This window comes from Ptychodera flava, chromosome 10 (genome assembly GCF_041260155.1).
Source record: "Ptychodera flava strain L36383 chromosome 10, AS_Pfla_20210202, whole genome shotgun sequence".
Lineage (NCBI taxonomy): Eukaryota > Metazoa > Hemichordata > Enteropneusta > Ptychoderidae > Ptychodera > Ptychodera flava.
In genome coordinates this window covers 38659336-38685350 of record NC_091937.1, presented here as the reverse complement: position 1 = coordinate 38685350, position 26015 = coordinate 38659336, and the positions used below count along the sequence as shown (strand labels likewise).

The following is a 26015-nucleotide window of genomic DNA, read 5'->3' as shown; positions in this document are numbered from 1 at the left end:
TGGTGCGCCATAGTTGTGTTGCACATTTGCGATTCGTAAATCATTATCAAATTTCACCTGTCCATCGTCCATTTGATTCCAGCTGGCTCTTATTGAGTAACGCTGGGTGTCAATGCCAAGTTCAGGTGGTATATCAGTGTAGATTGATGTCTGCACACTTATTTCAACTCTATTTTTACTCCAATGATACCGATAGTAAATGGTAGTATGGTTGACGGTACAGGTGAGAGTGACAATCTCCATTACGTTCACAGACACATTCGCCGGCGTTGTAATGAAGGAAAGTTGTCCAATCACGAGTTCTACATGTACTGACAATAACGACAGAAACCACAGTTCTAGCAGCATTTTGTCAACAACTTAATACAAAGTAATCACAGGGGAAATGACTACACACCCCAGAATAAAATAAAACCACAACTTCCCCATACAGGGCCACTCTGCTTAAACTAAGGTATGCATTGATATGCTAATTTGTACACAAATGACTGAGTCAACCCATAAACCCTCGAGAAAAACTTTCTCGAGGGTCTGTGGTAGTTTGTTTGTTTGTTTGTTTGTCCTAGTTGCCCTGTGGTGCTACTGACTGATTCACATAATTGACCTCAACCAAAAAATGGCTGACACGTTTATACATGTAGGTATACTGGTACCTTACCAGAACATGGCTAGGAAGACGGTTTACTCTACATCGTGGTAGGAAGAACTGGCATTTGTTCAAGAAATACTAACAAGGAAAAGAAACTTATAAAGCGAACGTTTGCATACATAAAAAGTGCGCACGCTTGTGTTCAAGAGAGTTGCAAGAAGCGACAAGCACAGCTATTGCAAAGCGTCCGTACATGCAAAACCTATAATAGATATATTAAAATGGATTAATATGCTCATAGCACAGTTACGTGTGGTTAGATACATAGCAGCCGCCGTGTGGTATGCATAGAAAAAACTCGAGGGTCTATGAAACAACAACCAAACAAATAAAGTAAAAACAAACAACCAAACAAACACATAAATAAATAAATAAATAAATAAATAAATAAATATAAGAGAAAACAATAAATTGAGTAAGAATTGAAATAATTGACTGAACAAAACACGCAGCATATTCAGGATGCAACATCAGCACCACTACTCACTGAACTCCCCATACTACCATCTCACCTTGAATATGCTGCGTGTGTTGTTCAGTCAACTATTGCTGTTATTATTCAATTTGTTTTCTTATATATATTATATATATATATATATATATATATATATATATATATATATATAATATATATATATATTTTGTGTGTGTCTGTGTCTGTGTTTGTGTCTGTGTGTGTGTGTGTCTGTGTGTGTATATATATATATATATATATATATATATATATATATATATATATATATATATATATATATATATATATATGCAAATGAGACGTCATCCAGTGCACAAGTACAGCCCGAAATTCAGACGAAGCATGCTCTACTGAGACCCTTAAAGTGAGGACGAGCGATGGGTGTGGACTTGAACACGTATAGACTGAGAATTGATCAATTTGCTGGAGGGAGACCATGTGGTCAAGTTGAAACTCCCGCCATGTTGGTTTCTTTGTACTCGTTCCTGTTAACGTTGTCGAGTAGGACCATGTCGCTGGCTGTAAAGGTATGCTTGTTTTTATCTGCTGATATTTGGAAACGTACAGCAAATTAACTCAAGGACCCCAGAGGGAGACTAGAGAAACCCAAGGCGGCACTATACCAAAACGAGCGTTGCGAAGTACATCAAAAAGTAGTTCTGACATAATAAGTGATATACGGTCTGACATCCTGATGTTGAAAGACACCATGCTGAATAAACTGGAAACCTTTGCTGCTGACATAAAATCGATGAATGGTAGATTCGAGTCACTCGAATAAAGAATAAATAATGTTGAAGATGAAATTTTTACGATGAGAGAGGACATTGCTAGAATGCGAAATGAAGGTTCTGATATCACTAACAGAAATGAAACTGTTGAAAACCTTCGAGAAGAAATACGGCAACTCAGACGAGAGATGGTGAATACCTGAGAAAGTGAAGATGACTTGATAGACAGAAGCAAAAGGTGTAACTTAATATTCTCCGGCATTCAACAAGAAAATGAACATGAAACGTTGGAACAGACAGAACAAAAGGTCAAGAATATCATTCGAGGAAAATTGGAGATTGACAGAGAAGTATATTTCGAAAGAGTTCATCGCATTGCAAATGGGCCTACAGTGAATGAGAGTAAGTTTATTGTTGCTATGTTCAGCCGTTTCAAGGACAAAGAGGAAGTTGCACGTGAATCCAGAAAACTACAAGGAACTGGAATCTACATAGACCAAGATTACTCTAGAAGAACACGTAAAAGGAGAAAGAAATTGTTCGTGTACAGAAAGACACTGAAAGAAAAGGAAGACATCACCAAGATGGCAGTAATCTCTGATAAGCATATTGCAACGATGGTGGATGGCACGCCACCCGTTTTCATGTGTGACGGTGAGTCTGTGGACCATAGTAAAACTCTGTAGGGATTCGGCCAAGGCCTTGATGTAAAGTACAGACAAATGGTTTGAGATTCATGGTCTGGAATGTTCGAGGCATTTCCTCACAATGATCAAATAATGAGTTTATTTCCTTTTGTCGATCTTTTGATATTTTCGGTTTAGTCGAAACGAGGTGACAACAAAAGGACTCTGTATGTATTTTCAAAGATTTTGTCAAATTTAAATATCCAGCTGTTAAACTGAGCAGAAAGGGGGAGCTCTTGGTGTTGTAGAAATATTTGTTAAAAAAAATTAGCGCCAAGTGTCAGACAGATAAAGACTGACATGAACAACACTGTCATTATCTTACTTCAAAAGAAGATTTTTGATTTTGAAAAGGGTGTTCTCCTAGTGGTTACATATGTATTACCAGAAGGCTCAAAGCTGTATGCAAATCGCAATGATGACGCGGTGGAAAAACTGGAAAGCCACCTGGTTGATGTATTGAATACTTTCGATGCGGATGATATTAGCATGATAATAGCTGGTGACCTGAATGCAAGAACAGCGTCCATGCAAGATTTCGTTGAATCACAGACAAATAGAAAGACAGACTAGCAACGGGTATTGTTCAAGGTGTGAAGCGGTTACATAACCCCTCCATGTACGCCTTGCCTCAGGCAGCTCTTGACTCTCTTTTCCGAAAAGGGTCGATCATGCACCCTTCGGTAGTTTCTGGATTTTCGCCAATTTTTAAGCGAAAGTATGTTCGGCAAAGTTCGTGTTGTTAATGTCGTGTAGTGCTGGAATTGGCGTGCTGACGAAAACTGGAAAGTTTTGAGCTTCGGGGAGGTGAGTTTTACCGTTTTACAAATTCCTCTCACGTTTTTATGAATATATAATGATGTCTTTGAACCAAATTTGGAAGTCTTTTATCGATACTGTCAGATTTTACTCAATGGTTTACGGTCAGTCATATCGTCTTTTACTTTACAAATTCATCATGGGAGGAAGTGTTCATGAAACTGCTGGCGTGTTATGTTTTGATTGGCGTGAAGCAGTGTTTCTGCCCTTAGAGCACACAAAGTAATAATCTGAAACACGGTTACTACGCGACAGGCAGCACGACGCCATCGACGTGTCGTCTTGTCAAAACCAAAGACAAGGAGAAAAAATATGGTCTCGTGTAATTATCAACCAGGCATGAAATCTCCAAAAGTCTGACACCTGTGAAGCTCATTTTAATATGAAAAGGCCATAGTTTATCCAGACTATCATGAATAAAAAGGCGTGTGTGAAGACCTCAAAGTGCTCCCCGACTTCAAAGTGGTCCCCGTATAGTTGTAATTGAACTAAATGTTTACGCAGTCCAGGGATTTTTTCATTCATGTATTTGCATAAAGTTGTTGAACTTTGTAACATTGCCAATACTAATCAGTTATTTTGGTCCTTTTTGATATATGCGCTCACTTTTATTACTTTTTCAAAATTCCGATGCATTTTACCATGCGAAACCAGCCCAAACTGCACATCAAATTTTTTCACCTGGTTAGGGTGTCTCATATTAGCATCATGGGAGTCTGCGCTGCACACGGTCAAGACCTTGCGACCAACCGATCACTGTACAGTTAGGTATTTTTGGGGAAAGGGTTTTAAACACAGTTTGTCAGGAATTTAGGATGATAGTTGAAAGAATAGAAATATACTCCAACACCCGACCCAAGCCCACTAAGCCCCAGGGCTGTAATCTGTATCGTGCACGCACAGGAAAGCAAAGTTAGCTGCAAGTGCATAGAGTAGCCCACGGGCCGCGGCCGTTTTTTTCGGTCGATTTGACTGAGTACAACACGACAGAAAAAGGTCGACGCACTGCCCGTGGGCTACAATTGTTGTAGTTTGTCAACTTTTAGTATTGAATAAAGAAAATAAGTTTGACTCCAACAGTGTCCTTTTGACCTCAAAGTGGTCCCGGGGAAATTCGAATAAATGTACACTCTGTCTGTTTTATTCAATTTCTTTTTGCGTAATTGAAGGAATGTTCTAACTTGAAAAATGTAACATGCGACCTGTGAAGTATCAGGTATTAATAGACGTATATCATTTAGGACCTAAATTTGTGTCCTAAACCCCGGCGTCGCTCACGTTGATTGGTAGGTTTTATGTCCTTATGCCCCATCTGCGTTCATTCATTGGCTGCCTGTTCCGAATGCAACTCATTCATTGGCCGCCATATGTTCTTGTCCCTGCCTCACTTTCGGGTGTTCCTTGTCTCGTTCTGCGATGTGCTCACTAACTGTAACGCAACTGCGAGCCCAGGCAATCATTACCAGACAGCTAGAGCGTAGTCGCAAGGTTTGTGAAGACAAATTTGTCTTCACAAACATTGCAACTACGCTCTAGCTGTCTGGTAATGATTGTTGTCTTCACAAACCTTGCGACTACGTTCTAGCTGTCTGGTAATGATTGGCTATGCTCGCAGATGCGTTACAGATTACAGTAATGAGCACATGGCAGAACGAGACAAGTGGCTCTCGAAAGTGAGGCAGGGACAAGAACATATTGCAGCCAATGAATGAGTTGCATCCGGAACAGGCAGCCAATGAATGAATGCAAATGGGGCATAGGGACATAAAACCTACCAATCAACGTGAGCGACGCTGGAGTTTAGGACACAAATTTATGTTCTAAATGATATACGTCTAATAGGACTATAGTACACTTCCTTGGATTTTTGTCAACTTTTAGTATTGAATAAAGAAAATCAGTTGGACTCCAAAAGTGTCCTTTTGACCTCAAAGTGTCCCCGAAAACTTGGGATAATTTTACGCTCCGTCTGCCGTTCTCAACATCGGTTATGTAATAGAAAGAATGCGTTGACTTGAAAAATGTAATATGCGACCTGTGAAGTATCAGGTATTAATAGAACTATAGTACACTTCCTTGGATTTTTTTCAAATTTTAGAATTGAATAAAGAAAATCAGTTGGACTCCAAAAGTGTCCTTTTGACCTCAAAGTGGTCCCCGGAAACTTGGGCTGATTTTACGCTCTCTCAGCTGTATTCGATATCGTTTACGTTAAAGAAAGAATATGTTGATTTTAAAATTGAACATGCGACCTGTGAAGTATCAGATATTAATAAGACAAGAGTACACTTCCTTTTTTGTCCAACTCTTAGTATTAAATAAAGAAAATCAGTTTGACTTCAAAAGTGTCCTTTTGACTTCAAAGGTGTCTCCTGAAAATGTGGATAATTTTACGCTTCGTCTGCTGTATTCAACTTCTTTTAGGTAATATATTACTTCAATCGCGTCACTTTGTATGGTAGGTATTGGATATTTTGTAAAAAATATAAAGAAAAATAGCCCCCCCCCCCCAAAAAAAAAAAAAAAAAAAAAAAAATTGGCCTCGAGCCCTATTCATGTGTATTTCATATCTGTGCATTCGTAGCACAATGCAGAGGCGTGTAGATCGCATTCGTGTCAAGGGATATCGCTTCGATACCGCTGCTAATCTGTCCATAGACATTTTCCGTAGTTTACTACTACACCAATCAGATTTTTTATTTACCTCGCAAAATAATGAAATAGCTTAGTCTTTGAAATGAACATGTACCTACTTTATCTCTGACTATCTATGACTCATCTCCTACTTCTGTTAATTACGCGTACGTATGTGGTCACATACGTTTTTAAGAGCCGTCAACTGTTTCTGCTCGGTTCTGAACTTTTGACAGATCCAAAGTATTCAATACGTTTTACGCGAGAGGGCAAACGTTGCAGATTCGTGGACGTCGGCTCACGGGAAAATGGTTGAAAATACATTTTTATATTATCGAGGTAGCTAACAGAAGCAGACAACGGGTCGTGAACCGACCAGTATTATAGTCCCGGTCGAAGTAAACTACCAAAAATGTCTATGGGCTGGCTTGTGGCGATGAATTTTTGACCCGCAAGCGCGATTGATACGCCACAGCACTGCTGCAAATTGTATTTCATATCCGTTTATGTATTTAAAAGCAGCGATTAGAATGACTTCCAAATGTCGATCTGACTTCAAATGAGTCATTTTATAGATAAGTCATGATTGATATAGACACTAGCCCTCCCCATTGTTAATTCTGTGCTCAGCCCTTACTTTGTAATTATTTTCCAAACTTTAGGTATTAAATAGCAGCTTATTTTACATCAGAAACGTCCATGTGACAACAAAAGCATCCATTATGCGGTAGGTAGGTGTCGTCAGACTTGAGTTTAACCCCCTATCTTACCGGACATTTAGGATGGGGACCACTTTGAAGTCGGGGACCACTTCGAGGTCTTCACTGGCGTGCCGCGTTTCTTGCCTGTCTTTCTATTTGTCTGTGGTTGAATTTCATGATTCAAGATATGTAGCAGGGTACTGTTACGAATCAAATAGTATCAAAATTCCACGAAGTTCACTCGATGAGAGGATTAATAATTTTGGTCTGTCATACACTTTGTAAAGACATGTCACTGTACATGCTAAATGGTAGGAAGGAAGATTCTGTCAAACGGATTTTACTTGTATTTCAAATGAAGGGCGTAGTATTGTCGATTATCTACTTGTATCAGAAGAACTATTTTTATAATGTTATGTATTTTCATGTACCGACTCGAGTCGAATCAGATCATTTTCCATTGTGTTGTTCATTTAAAGTAACAGTTTGGCGTACCAAGGATGCCCAACGTCATCCTGTCAGCATTATATTGTTCGTTGGTGTAAGGAGTTGGTACGTCAATTTAAAGAAAACCTTGGTTGTGAGGAAAGTAGATAATTTTTACATAGTATGATAACATTCGAGAACTTTGGTGTAAATGATGCTGTTGGAGGTATTACACAGGTTTTGAAACGTTCTGCTAAAGGAATGTTTACTCAAAGAAACATGAAATCAAAGATGACTCCTGTAGTAAGACCTGGTTCGATAAAGAGTGTACAGAATCAAAATGAGGTATGCAGAGAAGTCTGAGAAAATTTCGATGTTCGGGGTTGAAGGAGGACTTTGAAAAGTATGAAGAAAATACAAAGTCATATAAAAATTTGATACGTTGTAAAACCCAGCTGACAAGGAGGAGGCACAGACATTTCTCAGAGAGAATATGACAAATGAAAAGAGTCTCTGGAATCTTATAAAATTATGAAAACGAGGTAAGCAACAGCAAAGTCTAGTCTCACTTGATGATTGGTTAACGTATTTTTCGAATCTTTTCCAAGAATCCATTGATGACTCAGACATGAATATGGATTTTATATATGAAATGTAGTTTTTTTTTTCTGACCAAGTTTGATGCCAATAGGCTACACGTACCGGGAAGCAATAATGATGTTTCTCGGATATCTTGAATTGCTCAATTACAGATGATGAAATATTGAAGGCAAGAAGTAAGCTTCAAAATAACAAGTCAGCAGGGCCAGATATGTTTATAGTGGAATGTGTTGTTACCTTTCCTAAATGGGCTGTACAATAGTATTTTCGATCATGGAATAATCCCAAGGAGATGATCAGTTGGTACAATCAATGTACCACTATTCAAGAAAGGTGATCCATGTAAACCAGAAAAATACAGGGCCATCACACTTCTTAGTGTATTTAGCAAGATTTTTACCAGTATCTTAAATGAACGGCTAAAAGAATGGGCGAAAGAAAATAAAACTATCCCGGAATGCCAAGCAGGCTTTAGGGAAGGTTACTCCACAGTAGAATATTTTTTACAAAATGCACGCCCAGATAATTGATATGACTGTAGCGTCGAGACAGTCTCTATGAAAATTTGTTATCCACTTGAGGATACTAATACATGTGTTTTTACTCACGGCCAGAGTTCCAATGCTACAGAGATCGTGAGGTGGCGATTGAATTTAAAATAATGAGGCAAAAGTGCGCTTTCCATTATCTGGTAAATATTTAGCAATTATTGATGGTTACAACGATCCCATCGACGCGAATCAAATGCTCGATAGTCGTAATTTAGGCTGAAAAATGACAGTTGGACAACTCCGATAGTAGTTTTTTCCTGCTATTTATCGTCCGTTCAAGATGGATGCAGATTTAAAAAAAGAAAAACTACACTCAGAGTCGTTATGACAAGGAAGCAAGACACTGGTAAAATTTCCCTGAGGTAAGGGGAGTTTCGCCACCAGTGGTAGTTAGGCGGCTAACTCAAGATTTTTGTCAGAATTGTTCACTCGGGGTTAAAAGCATGAAATTTGGCACATCACTAGTATAACTTATTCTGAACATATTTTGATATGGATCAAAATTAGAAGCGCCATCTAGAAACGCCAGAAACGCGCGTGTTATATCAGCTTTCAGTAACACGCAAAATTACCGCTATTGATTGCTGTATTTTCATTATATATGATCATAATTGATGTTTACTCAACTTTCATGTAATGTAATGTAATGTATCACATGATGTGAATATGCACAAAGTTTCATATTGATTTGTGAAATTTTATTTGTAAATCAACAAAACAAGATCAAAAACGTTTCGTCAGTGGCATTTAGTATTATTCCCCAAACAGGTGTCCGTAAATATTCTTTCCTACAAGTTTATGATTCATCAGTACTTTCTTGTCCGCACGGACAAAGTCCGGGGGGGGGAACTTTGAGATTTAGTCAATTTAGTTATGTTTGTGTGTCCATCCGTGCGTCCGTTCACGCAAATTTCTCAGAGATGCCTTGTTTTGTGATACAATCAAATATGAGCAATATATTCGTCAATGGTTTCCAAATTCAATAACCTGGTGGGGACTGTGTCATTGAAAATGACTTGTTTTTATTAGAAGCCGGCAGCTGGCGAAATTATACAGCTCAAACAATATTTTCGCCGGCTGGGATTTTGTACAGTTATCATTGCAAAGCAAGAAAATTCATAAGGACTTCACTTATCACGCAAGTTGAATGTACGGCTCGGCATCATGACAGTCTTTTGTTGACTTCAAGATCATTCCTTGTGAGGACTGTTGCTTTCTGAAGCCATATTGCATATTTTATCTCTCGCACAGCCTTACTAAGCTACAATCTAAATGGGTATAATATTTTGCCATTATCTTTGTATGTGTATGTTATAATATGCAGACTAGATCACAAAACAGTGTGTGGTAGCAGTCACCTTATGTTTAAACTCACGAAGAACAGTCACCCCATGGATGTAAATATCAGTACTTTTAGTGCTTACGTTGGATTTTTTTTTAAAAAGTGTCAAGACGTTATTGCATTTTGAATGAAAATTGCAGCAGAATAACAGCTGTGCATTTGCTGAAAAGGATTGAAAAAGAGAGTTACAGCTGGGATTTGCTTACAAGACTAGTGTTTTGTTGTAGCGCGTTATTAAGTTCACTGTAAATCCTTCACTTCACATACTTGACAGCTGTTATTAAGTTTTATTGTCATTTTTAGCAAACCAGTGATTTGATGAATTACATAACCAGTACGGCTGTTTTTCCCTCGATGTTAAATTTCCCGAAAACTCTTTTTAAACTGTAATGTTGGAGTCGATGGTGTCACTGGTTTCAGGTTCGCAGGAAAGATTGATTTGTTCAAACACACCAGAGTTGCCACTCTTCTGTCACTTGAATGTCTCAATGATGTCACCAAGCAAAACTATTATGGTTTATAAAAAAACCTACGTACTGATTTTCTCTCGTTTGATTTCACCGAAATAGACATCTTAAATATAGATTATTTTATTTTTCCTGTTAGTTTAAGAATTCATTCACCAAAACAGTACATTCACTTAATCTCCTAGGCATATATAATGAAATTAACCTTATCAAGCCATTAATGAAGTGGGAAAATAACTTGCCCTTTCTTGGTCTCTAGAGGGCGCTGCTGACTTGGATCAATATCGAAAAATGGTCACTAACGACTAATGTATAATTGTACCAAGTTTCATGCTTTAGACAAAAAGTGCACAATTTCCATGTTATCTAGACCCCTTATATGGGGCCGTTTCTATGCACAGCAGATCCACGTGCAAAATTGCCAAGTTTTTTCTATGGGAAATATTTGTAGCGCTTTTTATATTTTTAATTATTGCTGCTAAACATACATACATACATACATACATATATACATACATACATACGTACGTACATACATACATACATATAGATTATTTTATTTTTCCTGTTAGTTTAAGAATTCATTCACCAAAACAGTACATTCACTTAATCTCCTAGGCATATATAATGAAATTTACTTATCAAGCCATTAATGAAGTGGGAAAACATACATACATACATACATACATACATACATACATACATACATACATACATACATACATACATACATACATACATACATACATACATACATACATACATACATGCGTACACACTTACACACAGGCAGAGAGACATACAGACACAGACAGATATACAGACAGACATACAGACACACAGACAGACATTCGCTCATAAGAATATCAAAACAAATTCGAAATAATTTTTGCAGTAAACCAACGGAATCTCTAAGCTAGACATCTGTCGGTTTATTGTAATTTATCAATGCGAAACTTCACACAAAATTATTAAGTTGCATATAAAATCTATCGGTGACCAAGTACATTTTGCGGCCACTCGTCAGAATCAGTTTAAAACAGAATTTAACAACGTATTTTACAATAGCAAATTTATTACATCTACACGACATAATTTAAATACTTATCGTGTTATCTGCTTGACGTTAGAATCTTTTCCTGTGATCACTTTGAGGGCGGATAACCTTGAACATATGACAAGTTTGTAAAATATGCATTTTGAAACTAAAGCGTTCTGGAGACAATATGACGACAATAAAATGATTGTTCTTCTAACGTCAGAAACATCTCAGGAAATCCGAAATTCAACAGTTTTGACTGTAAACTTACATGCACGGATTTGTCCTATTAAATTTACTGGTACATATTGGTTTACTGTTTTCGCATAGAATTTCACGTTCTTTGAATTACTGTGATTTCAGTAAGTGTAAAGTAGGGTTTTTAGTATCTTCCTCAGGCGTAGTACGGTTACTGACCTCAAGTACGTTTCACTTTTCTCTGAGAGATTTATGGCTGTAAGCAATATGACCATTATTTAAATCACCATCGCAGCCCTTAAAGTTAAAATACCGTCTTTTGGGACAGACTTGGAAAATAGTTGTCATGTGTTTCCCCCCTTTTGATGTCACTACCGTCAGGCTCTTTATCACAATGACACTATTTACTATCATAGGAAGACGATGGTTCTCTTCAGCGTGTATACCTTTCAAAGTGTCTGGTCACAAATACTTTTGTTAAAAACACTAACTTAACAGTACAGTCTTAAGTAACGGATTTGATAATTGAGCCATGCAGACAATTATAGCTGTGTGCATACCTGAAATCCCCACGGTGTGATCTAAAAAACATCTTGTCCGGAGATTGACTTTCACCCATCCTATGCAGTTTAGCTTCATTTTACATGATTCAAAACTATTGAAGCCAACAGGTGGTGCCGAATCGGTCCAATCAGCAAAGCGCATGCAGCTAACAAGGTGGGGGCATAAAAACAAATGCTTCATCACATTTTTATGAATGATGAAACTCGTAAAGTCAGGTTGAGCCATTTGCAGTTCAAGAAGTTTTTGTCTTGAACCTTTTGCTTTTGTTTTGATAATGTATTATCTGGGCTTGCATTGTATTTTTACGATATTAACTTTTCTACGTTCGATTTTATCTGCCATCATTTTTATCTGTATTTCTCTGTTTCTGCGATTTTTTTTGGTTTACGAACAGATATAGGCCCTGGATGATATTTAAGAACCCGAGATATATGTAGTACACGGACCCTGCTGCTTGATCTGTAAGATGACAAAGATCTATAAAGAACGGCGGACGTTTTGGGGTTCAATTCTATTTCAAGGTTTTGATCGGCACTTAAGTCTATAAATCATGTGACATCTTGTCTATGCCATGATTGTACTGGCTGGTGTAGCTCTCCCCGAAGTCGCTTGAGCTGTTTGAGGGGTTGTACTGTAAAATACATTTGGAGTCCGTGGTCGTTTCGGTCTCATCAACATTCTCCAACTCTCCGAGGGAGGGAACACTTCTGCTTTGTCGGTGTCTAACTTATTGAAAAAATCAAACACCCGGTCCTTCAACTTTTGCTCTTCCTGGAGATTTCGTTCTAGAACCCCCCTCCTCTTGTCCTCTATCTGGTCCCCCTTTTCCGATTGCCAAATTTCATCGATATGAGTTAACATCTTGAGTTCTCGCCGCGAACGAGACTCGTTTAAACTACTTGCAGTGCTCGGTCGTCTGCGAAGTTTTGATTGGCCAGGACGAGCACCTGTGGAACTCGGAAAGTTCTCGTCACGGGTCCTCTCCTGGTCCCTCACGAATCCCAAACTTGAGTGACTGCGTCCGTTCCAGCGTCTGGCGTCGGAGAATGATTTGTCGGCTACCTGTTCCTCTTCTTCAACTTTCGGAATTCCCATCGATGATTCGTAGTTTTCGTGCGACGAAACTGGCAAGTGCGTGCTGGTGTCGACGGGGGCCTCCGTGCTCTGACTTGTGAATAGAGAGTTCAACTGTCTGAGTCTGAGATTTCCAGGAGAGCTCGCCGGCCGCTTTCTCAGTTTAGCCATACTGCTGATCGTTGACCCACCTCCAAAGCCATGGCTACTACTTGCTTTTCTCAGATCTGCGACGAAGCCAATCGGAAGGGAGCTTAAAGGAACGCCGAGAAGCAACCCTCTAGTGTCCACGCATTGTATATTTGCTGATCTGGCCGTCGCCCTTGACGCTGAAGAAACTCTTGACTGTCTTGAGCTGTGGCTGACCGCAGAATTTGGCCTACTCCATCCGTTTTTTGGTTTCATGTCAAGAAATGGCGTTCTGCTGGTTGCCTGAAATGCAATTTGATAAATGTTTGCCTATTATACTTGGTGATGCTATGGTATTAGAATTACAAAACGTTCCCAATTCCCAGCACGTATGCACACCTTTCAACGATGTGGGCGATTTGTTGGAGATCAATCGATGGAAACTTCCCTTTAGAAATGAAAACAGCATTGTTAGAATTGTGCGTCTAAGAGAAGCTATCAACGAACAAGAACAGTCACCTCTTTCATCCAACACCTCTTGTACACCTGCCACGATGTCATTTTGATGAAAGGCCAAGGCGATATGGACGGACATTGTGATTTCTCACACCAGATAATGGTAATCAATATACTGTGATTCTCAAAGCCCGTCACATCATCAGTTGTTAGTTAGATACGGCGTGGCGTAGCTAGGGGAGTTTCACAAACAGAGACAAGACAGGCCGTCACTTTCCATTCTACCAATGCAAGGCAGCCTTCAACGTCAATTGAGAATTTGACCTGACGACTGGCGTCACTTATGCTGAGTCTTGTCAGCTTGATCTCGAAGACATACCGATACATCGTAAACAACAATAATCGTACAAATATCTGAGCAAACTAAAGCGGCGCTTTTACCCTGGATTTGTGTGATTTCTAATTATTTCAACTGATCAAACTAATTTTAGACAGTCTTCAAAGAGACAATAGCGGCGATTTTGACGAGGTTTTTACTATCTGTCATGTTTTAAATATATGAAAAAATAAAATTTGTTTTGTCTTTCCTTGAAATCTGTTGAAATACAAGGCGAATGTAGACTTGACTTACTAGTTTAAAGTATTGTTCGCAATATACCACCATATTGCCATGTAAGTTATTAATAAATTAATTTTAGTCTGAACTAAAATCTGTTGTACATGTGACCAATAAGGCTAAATAAAAAATACGTGTTTCCGTTAAACCCGCCTACACACTATTTAAAACCTTCCGACCCTAAACTTTTATCGGTAATTATTTCGCCAATTTTTGCTGTTTTTGATGAGTCACACCCCAAAAAAATAAAGGTAAAACCGACTGACCCAATTTCCCGAAGGCATATTTAACGCAAATGTGATACTTTCACACACCACGATTGGAACTAGTTTGGGATAATTGGATAGTGAAGTTATGTCGGTTTAATCTTCGTTATCCACTCGTTTTTATGAGTAATGTGTAATATTACAACATTCAGCTCTAGGGCACCTAACGCTTTTGAGAAATGTGAATAATGTAAAAATCCAATTGTCCAAAATTAGTTCCAATCGTGTTGACACCTAAGAGATGGGATTATAGAAGTTTAAGATTGGGTGTTTGGACACGAATGAGGAAGATGCTTGAAAACACATCAAAAGTTACAACTAATGGGGGTTTAGATGTAAATCATCGTGATATAATTTCATATCAAAACAGTAAACGATGAAAATAACATTTAAAGAGCCAGTTGCAGATTCTGAGTAGAGGGAGCGATAACGTGTGAAGAGCGGCGAATTTCACTTCAGTAGGCAACTATATATCCGGTATCCATTTGCAATCACCTCCGTGTCTTCTTGTTTGATTACCGGAGGCTTAGTCAAAATCCCAGAGAAGACAAGACCAGACACGCATAAAACCTTGCCGGTAGAAATGCTTCATTAAAGACGAAAAGTAAACCTTGATCTTTTCTACACGCTTGTACTGGGCACGTGTGAACCACTGCCGACCTTGATTAGATCTGTTTTATAGTTTTCATTATGAGAGAAACGGCAGTACATGTTCTGAAATATCCCTTCCGGCATGTTGTACTGTTTACGAGCTGTTTACTGACGAAAACAAAAACACTTTTATCTCAAGCTTGACATCAACAGCATAGTGTGACGACAAACATAAGCGAAACACTTAAAATTTACAACACAAACTTAATTTACAGTGAACTATTTGTCGTTCGCTCATGTTTTTCTTCTGCGGCATGATTTATTAAAAGTTAAAAGTACGAAGGACTGCCAGGCTTGTTCTTTCTTGACAGAAGTTTGCAGGCTGTTGCGGCGTTGACTAACTGATTATGAAGATCTTAAGCCGACATGGATTTCAATGTAAACCCGATAGCAAAGAAGGTTGCCTAAATGAGAAGCGAGTCTTGTATAAAACGCCATGTTTCAATTGTACCGTAATCCAACATTTATTTTTTTATTTTTTTAGATTATGGGCTACATACAGCAAAGGAAAATATGATATATAAGAAACGCGGAATTATTACATCCATCATTAAAACTCTATCCTTGTTTTGAAAAAAAAGGCAGAAGGAAAGAGAATTATTCCAAACTTTTTCAATGATAGTATGGCGCGTAATCAGGGCCAAAATTAGCGATAACATTTTGAGCCAACCTCAATGCAACTGTACTTATTTGATCGTACTTCATATTGATAAAGAAGGGTGTAATGTTTGTCTAAAGTTGAATATATGAGAGAGGAGGGAGCGGGTCATACGAGTAGTAGAAGTACTCAAAAAATCAATACCTTTGTTTTTGTGTCCCAAGGCATTCGTCGCATTTCTTCTTTTCTCATTCTTAAGACCAGTTCAACACGCGAACCCGACTTGGCAATCTCTTTAGTGTGACTTATAAAATTCAGTGCAGCGTGTGTTATCTGCTGGCACTCTTCTAACTTTCCGATCACCTTGCGTTGTTGTGCGTCCAACCTCTTCAGTTGCTTGCTTAGCACCTCATCCTCTTTCAGATTGGCCAGTTTTGAGTTCGTCTCGTCGAAGCGAACTTTCTTTGTCCTCTCACCCCTCCTGGAATTCGCTTCTTTAAGGACTGAATTCATCTTGAAGTCCGAACAACAGCCTTACCATGAACTTCAAGATTGTCTCCTTCGAGGCACGATTATCTTGGTGAAGACCAACTGCCGCGCTAGCTGAAAACTCACTGTGTCATTTAAGTGAAGTCGCTTACAACGAGAAAACGACCAATAGAAAATTCTAATAAGTTTCTCACTGTCTCGCCTGTCCACCTGTCCCGTCAACGACCATGACAAAGCGGCGCTCCTCGGTCCATCCACCCTTGAACTGATAAAGTCAACGCTTTCAGGGGACAGAATTTAGAAAATCAACTCATTGGTTGTCAAGGATGAGAACGCGTACCCCAGTGTCTAATCATATAAGCTTATAGAAGAACTACCTGCGGATTTGTTTGTAACCACGTAGAGATCAGCCAAGCGTGTACTCCACTTGTATTGTGTCTGATTACAATGCCCCATACACCTGTCAGTATATGAATCGGGCAAAAGTCGTTCCGTCGTCACACTTTAGGGTCACTGTCCATATCTAAGCAAGGGGTGTCCAATTAGTGTGCATGTAACTCCCCTAAAATCAAAATATCAATATTAGTATATCTGCTTTGATATCAAATTGTGTAATGAGCTGAAGATATATGCGTTCGTTGGCACACAGTTACAAAAACGTAAGCATGGTCAGCATAAAAATGATAGAAAATCTAAACTTCACAGCATGCATTTTTAATTTTATGTAATTAGTCGTCGGTCAACACGTGTATACCAACCTAGTAATTATAACACCTGCCACTATCCATTAAAATCCGTGCAGGTCACTACCCCGATTGGCAATCTGCCATTATTACATTTCACGCTAACTCTATCAGTCTGCCAATCCGCCGATAAAGATGTCGGTTTTAATATCTTCAAGATAATCCCAGATAAGCAACTTAATAAACTACAACACTAAGCTATCCCTTATCCATTTCAACAGGACATGAACACCCAATAAAGGCAAATTTACGCTGATAGGGTCGATAGCTAACAAAACCAATGTATATATTTGAGTGATTTTTAAGACACAAGTTTGTTTATTTCTTTGAAGGTTTTCCCCAAACGTGCAGATTTATGAGTTGGCCGCTGGCCCGCCAAGATGAAAAGATGGGGGTAGGGTGTGTCAGGTGGTAGCAATGAGAAATCCATTGTTATCAGAGTGTCGCTGTAAATATGTTTGCAGTCAAAGCAATCACGGCATTCAATGCCCCACTCAGACTCGATTGTGTTTTCCTCGCCGGCGGACAAGTGCCTCTAGACACACAGTGTACACTTATCGATTGACCATTAAGTAGTCCATATAATTCGGCCCCTTCCTCTACTTTTTAGATATTCTGTGATTTACATTTTTCTGCACTTCCGAAAGTTGACGTTGTTACCAGCTAACGTGCACAGGAATACACATTTCAGTGACGTGTACATTATTTTATTCACTGTTGTTTGAATCAAGGCCTTCCAAGTGACGTCACAAGTCGAGTGGAACGTCCTTCAGGTGGAACCAGATCACATTCTTGTGAATATCGATCATATTGTGTACACATTTTTGTGACGTCATGTGAAGACATATTAACCTGAGTTTTGTGTATATATTTGCTGTTGTGCGTCGGACACCGTGACCGTGACGGGTGACGTCACGTCGATGCAACTTGATTAAAGATGTCAATATCCTACGCGTGACTTGTTGATAAGTACCTTGCGATCAACTCTCTCTAATATCATGATACTTAAAAGATCAAATGTGGTGAATTCTACATGATTAGTTGAGTACCCTGACCAGGAGTTCGGAAAAACAGCACCCCAGATGTTTCTGTATTCCGTTAGTGTACCGGCCTCGTTTCTATTCTTTAGCTTGAACATGTAGGTAGCTTCTACCTCTATGGCCTGAAGAAGGTAAATATTAAATTATGATATTTACACCAACGCACAAAACAACCCTGCCTGTCTATGGGAATCGGTGAGAAAAGTTTTAGTTTTCGGAAACTTGGAGGGGCAGTTTGAACTGTCTCAGGAATTTCTGCGTTGTACTTTAAATTGGATCCTTCCTACCTGGAGTTCAAGTGCTGAGAGCCTTCAAACACGCATTTCGCCTCGTATGTGATTGACAGTGCAATTATGTTGCCAAGGTGCACGATGGTGATTTGTATGATAAAGAAGCCTGATGAAAAAATTGTTTGAACTTGAACATTTCGAAATATCCATGGTATAGTATTACTTTGTCTATATAGCGCACATGAAGTCAGAATCTACAGCCCTTAATTCTCTCAGTCGACACGCAATGAGTGACATAATTAATATCCGACCCATTAACAACTGTAAATGCCGAGATATAAGATGCACAATCCATACATAGAAAACACAAATTTTACCTATTTTCAGGTGCTTCCTACATGCAATTTCAGTATCAAAAGCCAATATGTCACCCCTGACGAATTAGAGGGTTGTATCCAGTTGACAATTTTAGGTAGAATGTGCCTCGGGACAGACATTCGCACTGCATTTTCCTCCACGTGGGGGCTTATTTTGAAGCTTATGAGGTAAAGAATTTCATTTTTGTGAAAATAGAAAATCTCATTTTCCTCAAAGATTTAACATAGAGATAGCAGCCATTGAAAATAAAATATCGTAATTTTTATAGATTTGTATCTCTGGTACCAAATTTTGTAAGGTGACCCCTAATTTTTCTTCTTGATTTGGTAAGAGAAAAGAAGAATGGACGGCTGATTCGTTAAGAGAAAAGAAGAATGGACGGCTGAAAGTTTCATTGCAAGTTTTAAAAAAGTTTGTCTGCCAATATCGAGGTTGTCATTGAAAATTATGGAATGCCATCCACGTTTTGTCGATAAGTCAATAATATTTACAAAGAGATTACAAAGTGATTCCCTATTTGACAGAACACTATAAAATATTCAAAATATTGCGAAGACTAATTACTTACTTGTGTCTTGGTCGAATCCACGTGGTTCCCCGCGTGTTCAGACTAGACGCATTGCCCAACTGTAATATGGATGTACGGCTCAGCTGATTGTTGGCGAGAAAGCCGATCGATCCTAATCATATAAACAATCATACCCTGTCACATGAATTTACGCGCGCTGAAAGCCTTAACATGTTGAAACTAGTTTTACATGTATTAACTCTAGATAATTTGATTCTAAGAATTGGAGATTATGATAAGTTAATCAAAAAACGCGTTTTCTTTGATAGAAGAATCACGTGCAGTCCACGTTGGCGGCACCATCATATTCCTTTGAGATTAAAATATATAGCAACACCGCCATCGTCTTTTCCTGTGGCGATTGACACTCACATGAATAGAGTGTTTAGTGAGACCCCACATCATCTTTTTCTGTGGTTAGTGTGAGGTCTAGGTTCAGACCTACCAAAAGGTGGGTCATAGGTCAGACGTTTGTATTTGAACCTAGTCTTAATTTGAACCTTGCCCAAAAGTACCAATTTTACGTTAAGAATTGTAATCTAGGTTTATCAAATATATCCTAGCCGGCCAAGTGCGGCAATTACCAATAAAAGAACGGAAAGAATATTTTAGAATACTCTGTGAGTAATCAAGACTGTACACTCTTGTAGATCCCTAGACTCTCACAGCCCCTCGCTGGCAACGCCTTAGTCCATACTAGCGCCCTCAGCAGTTGAGCCGAGCTTCAGCGCGCTGGCTCGGTGGCAGCTCAGCGTCGCTTGTTAGAAAGACCGTTGAGGGCGCATACCTGCGTAGCGAACGAAGGGGCTGTGAGAGAGTCCAGTAGATCCCTAGCCTATACCTGTAGTTCAGCTGCAAATGTGTCTCCGCACTAGGAATAGCAAGCCCGTTAAGGTCACACTTGTTAACAGATTACAGTGTCTATGATCATGACAGCTATCAACCCTTTATTTACACCTTCAGTACGTTCACAAAATTTACACGTGATACACTTTCATTTCGCACACGTCAAAATTGTTTTTGTACTTAATTCTGTTTACAGCTATTGTGTATGTTACTCAAAAAGCACGGTCTTCGACTTGTTTTTGAATATTAGGAAATGTCCATTAGATCAACTCCTGCCAAGATTCCAAAGATCTTTATAACGTCAAGAAAATGTAACACGTACATCTCTCTCTCTCTCTCTCTCTCTCTCTCTCTCTCTCTCTCTCTCTCTCTCTCTCTCTCTCTCTCTCATTCATGTCTGTATATGGTTTGATCGTGGTCCATCTCAGTAATGGGTATTTTGTGTGAAAGCAGGTGTTCAATGTATAATGTAGTCGATATTCAATGAAACTGACCTTTGACACGGCCCTTTGGTTACCAAATGACCTTGTAGCCCCTCCCAATTGACAGTAATATTAAGTTTGAATGAATCGTGGTGGAAGGGAAGGACAGTTTAAAGGGATACAGTCGTCGGAACTGCGCTCAAAGGTCGTATGTGATTCATACGACCAATGGCAACTCTGTATCCAAGGTACGATGGTGATTGATGAAAGTTAAAACATGTCTGTCATAATCTACATCGTATAATTTAAATGTTGCAGCTATGATGATGAGGTGCATCTAGATATCGTGCACGAAATACATTGTTTGTAAACAAGAAACTCGCACAGGCGCAGTTCCGACGACTGTTTCCTTTTAAGGATTGAGTGCAACTGATCACGAAATAACAAAACTCCGAAGGAATCGAGAACTTGTACCGTTAGTACCTTAAGCTGAATTTTCCTTCTTTTATTTTTATCGTTACGATAATTTATGAAAAGATAAAAAAGCTGAATTTAAAATCTGTCACACAGATTACCATACAATCAGTAAACACTCGATGTTCAAAATTAATTTTATAAATGTTTATGGTGTGCTTGCTTAAAACGCGGCGAATAGAAAACTCTTGCAAGATCAATACTTGACATCAAAGATTTAGAATTTGAGCTATTTTTCAGTTTACTTATCTTTTTTGTGGTAAGGCTATTAAACAGATCATCAGAATGTTTCTATTTACCTAACTTTAAATAGTTGAAGTGTGCAGTTTATTATGTTCAAGTTCCCATGCCGGTGACGTCAAGCACTCCCCCTCTGTGAAACACTTAAAGTGAAAATCTTTTTCGTAACCTGAAGAGAAAAGTCTAGCAAAACAAAACGTTACAACATTCGTCGTTTACACCTTTTTCATTTTTGTGTCGTTCCTAGATTTTGTCTCATTTCTAGACTTTGTCTCGCTGTTGCGCTCGTTGAAATTAACTTAAGTGGCTCCAAACTCCATTGTCGACGAGCACATTGCAGTTAGTCATGTATTTGGCATTTTCACTGAGACTAAATGCACTTAAATCATAACTGAAGCAACGATCTGAACATGAAGAAACTTGCGGTGATGTATACACCTACCAACACGCGTGTAGTTTTCCAAAAATTAATATCTGAAATCGAATGTCTTCGGTCCGTATTGTTTTGGTCTTGAACTGTTCAAGAAGTAAAAAGGCGGATACAAAAGTCTTCTAAGACGCTCTTTCTCTCTCAACTCTTCTTCTCTTATCTGCCTTTCCTTGTCTTCTATCAGTTTCCTGACGAAGGTATCCACTTTCTCTTGAAGACGCTTGTCTTCCTCAGCTTTCTGCTCGGCTTTCTTTCGCATCAGCTTGGCCCACACCTGGTATCGTTTGTTCTGTTCCTCGGATGCGGAGATCACGTCGATGTGGGTCAACTCTTTCAGCTGGCGTCTGGATCTGCCCTTCAAGTACATCGACTTGTGGCTCACCAGTTCACGCTCGGCTGACTCGGAATCACTCGAGTCCGAGACATTCAGTTTAGCGCGACGCAGGCCGGCCCTGCCCTCTACTATTGCCTGCAGTTCCTCAGGGGTCGGCAAGTCTTTGTAGTTCACGTCCGAGGTCGACTTTGGTCGCGCACGTCGTGGTTCGCCCCTTGAGAAGAACGGCGTCCTCTTAGGGCGGACCCTAATCTTACGTCTGGTCGTGCCCTTGTTACCCACGCCGCTATTGTATCGTTTCCACTGGTCATCTTCACTGCTGTCTGAGGAGATACTCGTCTTGAAGGATGACGTCGATAACAGACGTGCACCAACAGAAAGAGTCTGTTAAAATAAAAGTGTTAAACAAAAGATGTTCCTCAAACTTGTTTATTCTGCGACGTGAAAATATTAGGTTTAACTGAGAAGTAATGTTGTATGTGTGCAAGCCTTGATGTATGTATGTATGTATGTATGTATGTATGTATGTATGTATGTATGTATGTATGTATGTATGTATGTATGTATGTATGTATGTTCGTAAGTGCGTTTGAATTCTTTCATGCATGTATCCACTATCTATCTAGTCAGTCACACTGCACAAAAAGACAACTGATTCGATAGTATAAGTTGCGTTTTTACATGTAATTTAGGATAACAGGTGGTTGCGGATTAACTGACAACCGGGCGAAGGAAAACGATCGTCGATCTCTATTCTTCTCAAAATGTTTCCTCTGCTATTTGATGTTATGAACGCCTATAAAACTATACATCCCATTTCTCTGTATATGGGTCTATCCATTGTGAAACCAATGGGGACCTGCCAAAGTCTGATGGTGAAAAAGTTTAACCTGTACCCTAATTCATTGATAGCTATTGGTTTAGGCCAATACCATGGTGGTGAAAGGGTTAATACTTACATTTTTGTTGGCGTGTTGTGTAGCATAGCTGCTTTTCGGTCTTGACGACAGAGCTGCTTCTGCCGTAGCTCTCTTCGCTACCTCTTTCTGCATTTTGTAACCTTCCACTTCCTTCTTCATTGATCTCTTCTCGACGCCCATGTCGTTCACCGTCTTCATCTCCTTGATGTGTAAGTTCTCCACCGCTTCTCTGAGACGGGTGTCTTGTCTTCTGTTTTCCAACTTGACTCCGCTGGCATCGTAAAACATCGACGTTCTGTCTTTCTTGTCGTCAAGGGCGTCGGTGCGGCGCACGTTTGTCAACACGTCTGTCTTGCCTCTGGACTGGGGCATGGTTGGATTTGAGAATTCTCCTGGTACTGAGTTTAACTGCTCCACCAAAAACACTAGCTACACATTTGCCATTGTTTCGAATACTTCCATTCCGTTCTACAGGTCACAAGGTAGCCGATTGACGTTTGTGAGACTTGTCCTCTTGGTTTGCAGACTCAACCTGCAATATATAAAAAGTGAATAAAACACCCCATCGCGGCAAATCTTCCCTTTATCTGAATAAAAATCAACTCACTTTAACAGCCAAGATGTACAGTGTTTTTAAACGATTGCAAAATAACGTAATGCGGCACGACATGCGAGTCCGGCCAAATACGAGTAAAAGTAGACCAAGGGGCTGTCAACCTGCCAATTTAAGAGCTTGTGACCAGAAATGCAATACGAGTAAATATTCCATAGTTTGGCATATTGAACGACATTCACGAAAAGTGCTGGTAACTGTATACCAGTATGATTTGCAAAGTATCCGAATAACTTTTTCGCTCCACTCCACAGTTCCTTTCCCCTTTAGCCGCTTTCCTACCCCTCCCAGTACAATATTGAATAAAAAGATCGACATAATTTCGCTTTCAAATTTGGCAAACCCAACTCAAAATCAAGAACTTTCCAAAACTTGCGAATGCCCGCAGAAACAAAATTCTTAACCTCTGGAGGTCGCACGCTTGGCTTTTGGCTTTCTTAGTTTCCCACTGAAAAGTATAGCATTGCACGTTTCTACCAGGAAATAAAAATACCCGTCCATCAATAAACCGCTTGCGAAAACCTTTTGTACAGACCAGAAGTCCTTGTAACGTAAAATGCATACCTACGCCGTGAAAAGATGGACTATTTACAGTACACTTGATTTTCAAGTACGTCAGTCTGGTTTTCAAGCAAAACGGCGCAGATGTTTTGAAGAACAGTCCGAGTAGAATTTCTGAAAGAGATGATGATCTACCGATGTCCGAGAGTCGACTGTGTGACAGTCAGTCAACTTTCACTGCTGATATGGAGAATTGTGGGTGGTGAATCGTTTTTGCAACTATCGTGTGGTCGATGAGACTAGTATGACAGGATGACAGGGACAGGACGGACATCGCTGAATGTCATCATTGAATAAAACGTGAAAGTCGGGGAACCAACTTAATCGGCCACCTTGGACTGACGTAATCCTCGGGGAATCTTGATCACGAGATGTTGTGACGACACAATTTACATTTCACACACATGTTGTGTACTTTTAGAGACTATTTGGCATGATAAAAATCAGCGGTCAGTGACGTCATCGTCACTCAGTCAAACAACAAAAACAATCGTTGTGTTGCCTGGAATGGTGGGCTTTTTATCTCATGATCATGGTAGACAGAGTGAATATTTGCTTTGGAAATATCAAAATGCGGACGTCAATTTCTCGATCAAATACTTGTAAGTAATGAAAAACATCTGGAAGAAATTGTTGGACATTCACTTGGAAAATTTAGGGCTCGTATGTAGTGGTATGAACACCTGTAGTTACGTCATTTTCAACTAGCTTGATATTTTGATCAACATATGGTATTAAAGTTCTGGTACAAACTGATCTTGAGAAAAGTTTTTAAGAAGTGCCGAAGTGAGATCGCAAATTGATATTTTGGATGCCCTAACGATGGTGTTTTCATCCACTTCTGGACGTACTTCGTATTTTAAAAAGTCATCAGAATTTTGCGATAGTTCTCCATTTTGCAGTAAACTCCTCGACATGGATGGGCACACCATAATTTATCACGGAATAATGTTGGGAGGGATGGGCGCAAAACGGCTCTGAACCAACAAATACGAAACTGAGACGTATTTTAATTGTTGCAAGCACAGTCACCGTAACGAATGGCCCTGACTATTCAGCCCACGCACATGTGTGTAAACATCTTGAAAAGGGTGATGTTTGCCTTCAGATTCTTCCATCAGACGAGTTTTAGTTCTGTGTAACAATAATGTGCACGGTGTCACTGTAGAGTGATTCATCGTTTTGCGTTTTGTTTTCAACAGAACTTTCGCAAAGTGACATGGGAGAAATTTTCGGGATTGGTTTCGGTGGCGACCATCCACTCGTTGTGCCTAAGGCTCAGTCAACAAAACACGGTACATATACCCTATTCTCTCACCTTCGTCTGTTTACATACTGCCCTTGGGTTATACAACTGCAACAGCTACCGAATGTTAATACTCCAATTATAATCTATATTCGAATAACTTCGACTGATACGGGAGTCCAACAGCCGCTATCCTGAGAGTGTACACCTCACAACGACGTCCGCAAGATATATCTAAGACTTCTGTTGTCCTGTGCGTCACATGCATTCCGACTTGCACCACGGGTCGATTGGATGACAATTGTTTTTCATTTATTACCCAGCATTGATAGCAACACCGGCGACAGTTTGAAAACAATGCAGCCCTATTTTAATGTTCACTACTTTGAAAAGAGGCAGACAGGTGATTTTTAGTGTGCGATATATCTAGTGATAATCACGCCAGCAATAGCACCATAAAAAACACAATGCACCCATTTGTAACAAATGCGACAAAATCAATGCCGTTACCATGGATACCATTACGGCATAGAGTTGACTCCTCTTAAATTGCTTCAAGATATTGACCGTTAGTAGCTGAAATCAAAAATAATTTTGGAATAAAATGACGTGATAGTATTATTTGCTTGGTTTAAAACGATGTCATATTACACCAAATTAGTAGAGAGCGCAAACTTTAATGTTTCCGTGATGGACGAGTTTCCAGGTAAAGGAAAGAGCTTTATTTGTGCGAAAATCGTAAAATGGGAAAAAAATTGCAATTACGAGAAAATAGGATGCAAATAATAAGCTTAAGCCTTACTACTTAA

The 26015-nt window shown here is 39.3% G+C and overlaps 2 protein-coding genes across 4 annotated transcripts; both read right to left on the bottom strand.

The window, feature by feature from the left end:
• Positions 1-10967: 10967 nt before the first annotated feature.
• LOC139142718 (uncharacterized) lies at positions 10968-19187 on the bottom strand. Its single transcript, XM_070712800.1, has 3 exons — positions 19121-19187; positions 15877-16723; positions 10968-13388 (listed from the first exon to the last, which is right to left on the bottom strand). The coding sequence occupies exons 2-3, from the start codon at positions 16183-16185 to the stop codon at positions 12447-12449; spliced, it is 1251 nt and encodes a 416-aa protein (XP_070568901.1). The 5' UTR covers positions 16186-16723; positions 19121-19187; the 3' UTR covers positions 10968-12446.
• Positions 19188-20868: 1681 nt separating this feature from the next.
• Positions 20869-25480, bottom strand: LOC139142717 (uncharacterized). 3 transcript variants are annotated; one of them, XM_070712797.1, is made up of 3 exons: positions 25279-25480; positions 22826-23318; positions 20869-22250 (listed from the first exon to the last, which is right to left on the bottom strand). In XM_070712797.1, the coding sequence occupies exons 2-3, from the start codon at positions 23156-23158 to the stop codon at positions 21570-21572; spliced, it is 1014 nt and encodes a 337-aa protein (XP_070568898.1). In that variant the 5' UTR covers positions 23159-23318; positions 25279-25480; the 3' UTR covers positions 20869-21569. The 3 variants fall into 3 exon arrangements, with proteins under 3 accessions (XP_070568898.1, XP_070568899.1, XP_070568900.1); XM_070712798.1 differs by lacking the exon at positions 25279-25480 and adding an exon at positions 23964-24326; XM_070712799.1 differs by lacking the exon at positions 25279-25480 and adding an exon at positions 23968-24326.
• Between the last annotated feature and the right edge of the window lie 535 nt (positions 25481-26015).